The 10,000-nt window shown below is 39.7% G+C and overlaps 1 protein-coding gene across 1 annotated transcript in view; it reads left to right on the plus strand.

Moving 5' to 3' along the window:
• LOC137977165 (otolith matrix protein 1-like) overlaps nt 1-10,000 on the plus strand; it is a 39,318-nt gene that overhangs the window by 6,665 nt on the left and 22,653 nt on the right. The window contains exon 2 of the mRNA XM_068824435.1: nt 8,082-8,303. Within this exon, the coding sequence (XP_068680536.1) occupies nt 8,082-8,303 (222 nt within the window). The remainder of the gene's footprint in view (nt 1-8,081; nt 8,304-10,000) is intronic.

Genomic DNA, 10,000 nt, shown 5'->3' on the forward strand with positions numbered 1-10,000 from the left:
TGTTTCGTTTGCAAGCACGCAACTGAAATAGGAAGGGTTTCTTGCCTCTTAATCGCAAATATGTTGTTTGTTTCAATAAATGTTTCGCTGGAAAAGATTTCTGTGAAATTTCCGGCTTGTGTAAACTTATCATGTTGTGTAATTTTCGAGCTTAACAAATTTGCATACATGTGTTGAAACTTGTGGTGAAAGAAGTTGTGAGGGAGCTTGAAAATTATCAACATGTCAGCCCAGAAGCATATGTTTCTCACTTCCCATTTATTTTCTTCAATCTTATTGGGTTCAGTACTTTGCTAGTAACCACATGTCTTCTCAGGCTATTTACCCAAGACGTCTACCATGGCACTACAATGATAGACAATACCAAAGCAATATCGTGCACTGTTAGAGATACATATTACGCAAGGACAACTTGAATCTCCTGGAAGACAACACACAGCTCAGTTGACATTTTATATGGAATAAATCGCTGTGTTACTTCACCACCAACGTAAGCAATGCGTGTGTATTTTTTCTAAAGAGGACAGGAATTTCTTCTTTCTACAAATGATTAATTAACAGGCCGGTAGCCAGGTTTTTAACCCCAGAAAAGGATCTGTTTCGTCGTACGAATGTGTGAGGACCTGTGAGCCAAAGGGCCTCTGCTGGTAAGACGTCTGGGTGACCCCTTAAATGGTCTTCTTAATGACCCCCCAACTTGAAAAAAATTGTCTGGAACGGTGCACGTACCACAGGCAACCCAGTGTACCCTCACGGAGGGTATAGTTCATTTTTATTTATTTTTTTTACTCGGAATACCTGAAAGGTATCCGAGTTATATTCTGGGACGAATTTAGTTTTCTGTGCAGTAAATGGACAATAGAATTAGGAGGCGGTGATTTCATTGGCTAAAAGCAATGTACTACACCCCTCCGAGCAATACATTTGACCTCCCTCTATGACAAACCAACTGCAACAATAAACACAAACGCGAAGGAGTAGATTTCAGATAGCGAGAGACTTGCAACAGCCTCACGTCTAACAGAATTAGATGAAAATCGGAATTTATAACGTGCAGTGGAGCAACTAAATGATGGGTTCTACTTTGGGGCTTCAGCGTGACTCCTTTAATTTCGTTTGCTGATTCAAAGCCCATGTTCCACGATGTAGCAAATGACGCAATGCAATGCAGCTAAACGTGAATATGCTGGATTCAGCCGTCTAGAAATGTTATGAATAAGCTATTTACTATAATCCTGCCTGTTGATAACATGACTAAATCGCCAGTACAGAACGTCCAGCAGCGGTATGTTATAAATGGCCAAGATTTCGTAGTCTCTTTCTGCCTCAACTGTTCTTTGTACGAACATCATCCGTCGATGTCTACTTTTTCTTTTTATTGTTAGTGTCTTGATCTTCATGTTAGTTACCTAGAGCTGGAGGTCACCGGCCGCGTTATTCACAACACTCTTAATTTGGAACCTTCGCAGATGAATACCGTTTTTCACTTACCCATATTAATTACAATTGAAACCAGTTTATCTGATGTCACGCTACATACTACATCCCGTAAAGATAGACATAACGCCCACGTAATTTCCATTCAAACAACCAGTTCCAAGACATACTACCCCTATAGCTATGTCACCTGTTGAACTTATTTGCAATTGTAAACATTAAGCTATTTTCACCGGTACATTATCTGCGTTGTTATGAATGAGCAACTGGCTGCAGAAACATTTACTTGTTTTGTTTCGTACTTGGCAAATTAAAACATAGGCGCTCGAGATGCGCATGTGACTACACCAGAGATGTGCAAGGGGAAAAGAAGTAGAATATTCTGTCATGTGAATAGGGGTGGCTGAATTGTGGGAATTGATTCACCACAGCGTCCATATCGATAGTTTTTCGACCATTGAAAAATTTACGTGAGATAGATCATTTTCACGGTCACGCAACAAAAAAATAAATTCGAAACGTTCGATGAAAAAGGCCAATAACTTGGAATATTGCGGGAAACAAATTTAGACACCACCTCCAGTTCTCAGATCTGTGCGGTACATCGTTTCTGAGCTCTTTGTCGAAGTGTTGAAATCACACAACTTTTACTTGTGTAGGTGGATCAAAGTGGACTTTGAAACCGCTTACTTATCGCTCATGAGATAAAATGTATGAACACATCTCCTAATGTACTAGTACTTGAAAGGCTCAAACTGCTTAGATTCATAGGGATAGGTTTTTTTTTCAATCAAATACATTGGAAGCCCGCCTAACGGCAATACATTCTCTTATAGAAAACCCTCGTTAATGCGGTCACCCGTTAATACAGCCAACGGCCGCAATTTTAAATCCCAAACAGTAGAGTCCTCTATAATTTCATCCCGTTAACTCGGCCACTAGCGCCAAACGCCTGTGACATGTTAATTTCATTGACCTTCGTTAGTTACCACTGTACTCGAACAGCTGATTTACTTTACCAAGTACTGTCAGCAACACTCCTCCCTGTTTTCATTACAAACATCATCTTGAAACTACTGTAAAATCCAGTAAGGCAAATCGCGAAGAGATTAAGTCTTTGTGCTTTCATCAAAAACACGATTGATACTTAAATCTTTCGGTTAGGTAATTACGGCGGCTTCCGTTTTTTAGAAGCTTAAGCATAGTAAGCTGGGCCTGTTCTTGTTTTGATTTTAGGCTCAGAACGTACAGTACACTTAACAATTTTAAGTGTTTTACCTACTGTGCGAAGTTTCAAGTATTTTATACAATTACTGTACGTACATCCTTGTTGTTTATTAAAGAGAAAAGTTTTTCTGGAAGTGCAAATGCGATATTTGTCATTAAGGCCCTTTAGTCATGAATTTCACCCTACCCCCAGTAATACGGCCACCCCGTTAATACGGCCAATTTTTTTCGGCCCGTTGATGACCGTATTAACGGGGTTCCACTGTAGGCTGGTATCATGGTGTCACCATGATAAGCTACGTAAGGTGACAATTAGGAAATTTGAAACACAAGACGTCATGGAACTGGAAACTTGGAAAAAGATTTATTTTTGGGGTATCTTCAACCTGCTATAGATGACAATTCAGAAGACCTTGCTAATTTGATGATCTCACTGTGAAACCATCTATAGTTTGACAATTACGTGCTACTGCAAAGCTTTGTTTATCTCGAAAACGGCGGCTTCATTAAACGCGTAAACGGGCTCAATTGGTCGGTTAGAAACAAAATACGAAAGCTACGTTAAGTAACTGTTGTAAGAACTAACACCTCACCGCAGAACCGTATTCTTCACAGATCATCATCTGCGAACACGGGGCACCCGAACATTTCGTTCGTCCTCGCGAACTATCGGCAATTCATCGTACTGTTTGCAGAGTCCGAACTTTGGTACTCTTCGCATGCGGATTGGCTCCGAAGTGTATTCTATTGTTACATACTCATTTTCGGAAAAACTAACACGATGGCAATAGTGACTACGCGCCGTGCGCAGTAGTCACAAAAACTACCTCGTCCAAAATGTATCACCCTACTTCTGCGCCACTTGGTATTCCGAGTAAACGCTTTAAAAAAGCGTCTTGTTAAAATTTTTTCCGTGTCGGTAAAAGTCTTGCCTGTCACTCCCCTGCTATGTGGTGTGTTGAGCCTTCAGCGCGTATTTTCTTAGGATCGAGAGGGTAGTGGGAAATGCGTAGATTTCTCTGGTGGACACAGTAGAATGATTAACTTAACCGGCAATGGTGTCGAAAGTCATGTAACGCGAATGGCGTTTTAGTGGATCTTAAACAAAATATACCCTTATGGAGCTCAATAATGGAAAGTCAATTGGATACTGAACAAGACAGGCACTAGTAACTTATGGGTTTAACAAAGACAGAGACTTGGATCTGAGATCTGTGTTGTCTGGCTTATTTGTTTGTACTCAATTCTGCATAGTCGTCTGGTAACAATTGGAAATTACACTAATTCTTGTCAGTCACAAATTATTTGAAAGAAAGCTTGTTGCCCATTTTTGCTTAATAATTCAAGTAAAGAGTTTTTCAGTAAAGGGTCTGATGCTGAACACTGGTGGGAAATTTGTTTGGTTGCGTTTTGACACGGAGTGTAATTTCACACGATTCAATTTCTTGTCTTCACGCACGTAATGAAATAGGAAGGGTTGTTTGCCTCTTATAGAAAATATGTTGTTTGTTTCAAAAAATATTTCGCTGGAAAAGGTGGCCTCTATGAATTCATCATATTGTGTAATATGCGAGCTTAACTGGATAGTTTTTATGGCAATAGTAAAGCATTTTCGTGTCAAAATAAGGTAATCGTCTTTCTGTTGTGTTAAGTTATTAAATATAAATATACGATGCGGCGTAAACTTGATTTCCAATCTCAAAATTACCTCCAGAACCTACTTTTTGCGTAGAATAAGCTTTTAGAATGATGTTCTTGACTTCTGTGGTGATACTTGACGATTCGGGAACATTTTGTGAAAAAATATTTATAACGGGTCACACGCGCAACTTGATCGCCCGAATTTCCCCTATTAAGCAGAACATCCACTTACTGGATTGTCTCCGTCCTTTTTGATTGGCCAAAGTAATTACTTTGGTTTTGGTTTTACGACACTCAATTGAAACTCACTCTATATAAAAACTGTGTTACTTTTTTTTCTTCATCTGTCTTTTGGCTTGTCTTTTTCTGGTGCAAACGCAAAGCCAAACAATGTTTTGACCTGGCATCAGATTAGACTAACAAGATGAGGAATTATGAAGCGGAAACAACACCTTCAGTCCTTTCTTAGTGTGTGCAATAAAAGTTTGCTTAGTGCAACTGCAAGAAATGCTGGAAAACGTCCGCCAGAGCAATTTGCAGTTTAAAGAAGAAACGAGTGAATTTTACTCAAGAGCGTGTTTTGTTATCTTTAAACTGAATTTATTACCAAAGCTTAAAAAACTAAAAGACCTCAAAATGGGACAGGACATTACAAAATAATGAAACGTGTGAACGTCTGAGCCAAAGGGCCTTTGCTTGCGCGACATGTGGGTGACCCCTCAAATGGTCATAATGACTACCCACTTGAAAAAATTAACTGGAACGCTGCAGTTCAATACCACCCAATTCAGTGCCTTCTTTTTCTGTGTAACGCGTACCACAGGCAACCCAGTGTAAGTTTTTTGGAGCTTCTAGTTTTTATTTTTTTCCGTGTCGGTAAAAGCCTTGCCTGTCACTCCCTGCTAAGTGGTGTCTTTGTGCATAGAGTCTTCTGTGCGTATTTGTTAGGTTTGAGGGGGCTGGGGTAATGCGTAGACTTCTCTGGTGCACACAAGAGAACATTTAATTATTATCCTGCAATGACGTCGAAAGTCATTGTAATGCGAATGGCGTTTTAGTGCATCTTTAAACAAAATATACCCTTATGCAGCTCAAATTCATTTTTCGCCGTTGGATATCAAGTGAGCTTTGTTTCTAATATTTTACTAACTTGGTATTATATACAACACTGAAATCATATGTCAATTCTTTTATGGATTTAACAAACATTGAAGGAATCGAACGCCTTGAATGCATCACAGTGTTTACTGAAGTCGCATCTAAGTTGTCTGGCAAATTACATTCATTTTGTACTCAACAATGCAAAGGTAAAAAAAAAATGGAAATGTGATCATAGTGAAAAAATTATTTGAATGAAAGATTGTTGTCTCTTTTGTGCTTTATTATTTACGGTCAAGGTTCTTTCGAAAAGGGTTTGATGTGAACTGTCAGAAATTTATTTAATTGCATATGCTTTGTGACACCGATTGTGTGTCTCGTTTGCACGCACGCAATTGAAATAGGAAGGGTCTTTTGCCTCTAATAGCAAATATCTTGTTTGTTTCAATAAATCTTTCGCTGGAAATGATTTTTGTGAAATTTCCACCCTTTGTAAATTTATGTTGTGTAATTTTTGAGCGTAACAAATTTGCAGACGTTTGTTGAAATGTGATACGGGAGGATTTTTGTGGTGGTGCACTGCAAGCAGTGTATAAGTCACGATAATAGGCAGGTCTGTTGGAAGCGTGCTACCCTGGTGCCAGAGGTTCTATTTTTCTTTCGCGAGGTACCAGCTGTTAAAACGGAGAGGCGAAAAATACGAACCTCTGGTCACGGTGGTTTAGAATCTCACTTCCATGATTTGTGATTATGAACACGGTCGCTGATTGGTTTTCATAGTCAGTACCAGTTCTTCCCGCGTAAAAACAATCTAACACTCAATTTCACTGGTTGAACGGCGATAGTGCACCCCAGTGGCCACAAAACCGGTTTTGAGTGCCAGGAGTGCTACGAAAACAAAACTGGCGGTGGAAGGCTGTGAATTGGAGCGAGCATTTAGAGGTGTGCACAGTACAATACACAGCAAATTCTGGATTTTTGGAGATTTTAGAATTGAAACCTGTTCAGGAATTTCATCAAGCGCGAGGATGTGTTTGTGGTCCTGCCAACTGGATGCCGCAAATCTTTGATATTTCAACTTGTGCCGAAAGTTAGTTCGTATTTGCATGATCGTGGATTCATTATCCAAAAGATGCTATCGTAGTCGTTATGTGTCCCTTGAATGCCTTGATTGATCCGTATATCCTAGAGCTGAAACCGTGAACACTAGAAATATCGTGTTTCGCGTAAGAAACTAGTCACGCGTGAGGAAACTAAACCGCAGCGACCATCGGTAATTAGTTTGTGGTTTTCATGTCGCTTTTGATTGGTTGCTGCACGATGGGAAGTGTCAACATCAAACGTTCTATTCCCAAAAGACTTGAATTGGGTACAACATTGACATCACTGTAGAAAACCGGTTTGGCAAGATATCTTATTCCGAACTTGCATGGAATTAAGATTCTAAACCGCAGTGACCAGAGGTTCGTATTTTTCGCCGTTTTAACCGCTCGCTCCTCGCGAAAGAAAAATAGAACCCCTGGCACCCAGGGTAGAAGCGTGCTTGAGTTTCAACAAAATGAGCCCCCGAATCAGCAAAAAATTGTGACACTGATGAATAATAAAGTAGCTTCTATTTCCAAAACGATAGAATTACCTGGTGATAAATAACTTCGTCTTGGAGACTAAATTTTTGACTTTGCAGAAACAATGGTCAACCTCACGAGTTGGGCAATTATGATCTTTCTGTTGAATTCGCACTTCTCTTGTCAAACTTTATAACACTTGAAAGAAAAAGAAAACTAACAAAAACAAAAAGCTAGTATCTTGCCATCATTTGACACAGATGCTTCACTGTTTCGCGAGTAAACACGCCGCGGTAACTTGATCACGGCGTCCGCTGAATTCGATGTCACTTTTGATTTTGCGATTTTCCGCCATTAATGATTAATAGGTTGGTAGTCAACCTCAGAAAAAGATCTGTTTCGTCGTATCAACGTGTGAGCCAAAGGGCCTCTGCTGGCACGTCTTCTGGGTAACCCCTTAAATGGTCTTAATGCCGGACCCCCGACTTAAAAAAATTGACTGGAACGCTGCTGGTCACGTGAGTGAAAACGCTCTATACTTGAAACAATTCCCGACATAGGCCCCACACTAACTGGTAGGGCCAGTCATATAACCGATCTGACTTCCCATCCTCTAGGGTACACAACCCTATCAAAAGCAATCATTTGCCATTCGTCCCGGGAATTTGCTTTGATTAATGCCTATCATAAATCTAGGAAATGAAATATAACACCTCTTTAATTACGTAACATTTTACGTTAGACGCTCTGTTGGCTATTACCCATATCTTGTATTTAATGCGCGCTCGTGGAATAATTGTTAAATATTCTTAATTCGGAATTTGTACCCATTTCTGTCGTGAAAACCTTTTTTCTCTTTTTTTGTTAATCGACTAACACGTATATTATCACCGGAAAACTTAAACTTTTGCAGGCTAATTGGAATGTATTTTCGATAACTCTAAATTACTAAATCATTGTGCTTTTTATTTGTAGATGTGTTCATGTACACGAACGAGTATTGTCATGGCCCAAATATATACATGCTCAGAAGATCTTTGCTCACTAAGCTTTTCACGTATTATCTGTTAGTATGCTTCTCGAAAACGGTTACGTTGATTTTGCTGTTTACAGGCCATGGATGTGCTTTCCCAATGCGTTGGTGTGTATTGTCAGACAAGGAACAAGCGAAATGCATGGATTTTCAAGCTGCGATTGGTATATTGGCTAATAAATTGAAAATGCAGGTTCAATTTTCATGTGTAATCGGCTCAACTCCTAAGGACTGCATGATAAAGATCAAATCCGGATCTGCAGACTTGATTACTCTTGATGGCGGACACATTCAAACTGCAGGTAACATTTTGATACATAATTGAAAAACAGAGATCTGGTGCTCTCCACTTGTCAACGAAAATCACATCTTAGGACATCCAGGTGGCCTACTATAATCTGAAAAGGACAGTTATTCTTTCGCCCGTCAGCAAGCAACTAGTTTCTCATCCTTCGCACGTCATTAATTTTACCTTAAACATCTTTAGTTGCATACCATGTGCTACACGCTCATTTCATGTTAGGACGGTTTGTAAGCTTTTGTAAGCCATGAACCTTCATAGTTTCGGGTTATCGGTGCAATGCTGACGGCATTTGCGGGCGACACATACTAAGACATGACTTTTATTATATATGAAATTTCATGTAATAGAACTTTGGAATGGACATGAAATGAAAGTTACAAAAATCAGTGTTGTTAGAAAGCAAGACAAGGATAATTACAGTGGGATTTCACGTCTCATGATTTAAAAATACTTTGCGACTAATCAAACTAGCAGTGACCAAGTCATTCACAAAAATTTGGTTTTATCAACAGAGTTGATAATGTAATTTGGCCACCGTACAGATTCTAAAAGCTGACGTTTCGAGCGTTAGCCTGGAACTATTTATTCACCCTTAACTATTACAAACAAATTAATGGTGTAGCGATGGGCACAAGAAGGGGATCTATCTATGCCAATCTTTTTGTAGGATATGTTGAACACCAATTTTTTAATCAGTACAACGGCCCCAAACCTGAATTCTTCGGCCACTACATCGACGACTACATCGGCGCTATTTCATCCAGCAGAGAAGAACTCGATCAATTTATTACCTCCGTCAATTCCTTTCATCCGGCTCTTAAATTTACCTGGGAAATTTCGGAAACTTCATTGGCTTTCCTAGATATCAAAGTTTCTATTAGTGGCAACGTGCTATGTACCAGTGTGCACTACAAACCTACAGATTCTCACAGTTATTTGTAGTATTCATCGTCACATCCATCACATGTCAAGAACTCCATTCCTTATTCTCAATTTCTTAGACTTCGACGTTTATGTAGTGATGACTCCGATTTTTCCGGCAAATCAGAGGAGATGTGCCAGTTCTTCGAAAAACGTGGCTATCCTGTCTCTGTGGTCAAAGCGGGCCATCATCGCGCCCTAGGATTTGATCGACAGTCAGCACTACAAACGTCACAAAAAGATAAGAATGACAGAATTCCATTCACCCTCACTTTCCATCGTCATAATCACGCAGTCAAAAGTATCATTCTTAATAATTTTAAATTACTCCAAAATGATCCCGAGACTGGTAGAATTTTTTCGCAACCTCCACTAATTTCATTCAAACGCGACAAAAACGTAGGCAACGTTTTAGCTGGAAGCGTGCTCAAAACTAACGAGCAACCCGGCACTTTCAAATGTGCGCGCTCACGATGCTAAACTTGTCTTTTCATTCTTAACACTAGTAGGATATGGAAACCTAAGCGATCTGTTAAGATCACCGATTGTTTCACATGTACCTCCACAAATGTCATTTATTGCATGACCTGTACGTTATGCAATAAATTATACATTGGCGAGACAGGTAGACGACTAGCGACCGATTCTGCGAACACCTTCGTGATGTTGAGAAGAATGACAAGGATGCATCTAAGCCAGTCGCTCGTCATTTTAATCTCCCTAACCACTCCAAAATACACGTGGCTATTTGCGGCCTTTCCCTACATCTAGGTA

The sequence above is a fragment of the Montipora foliosa genome, chromosome 11 (assembly GCF_036669935.1).
Source record: "Montipora foliosa isolate CH-2021 chromosome 11, ASM3666993v2, whole genome shotgun sequence".
Classification (NCBI taxonomy): Eukaryota; Metazoa; Cnidaria; class Anthozoa; order Scleractinia; family Acroporidae; genus Montipora; species Montipora foliosa.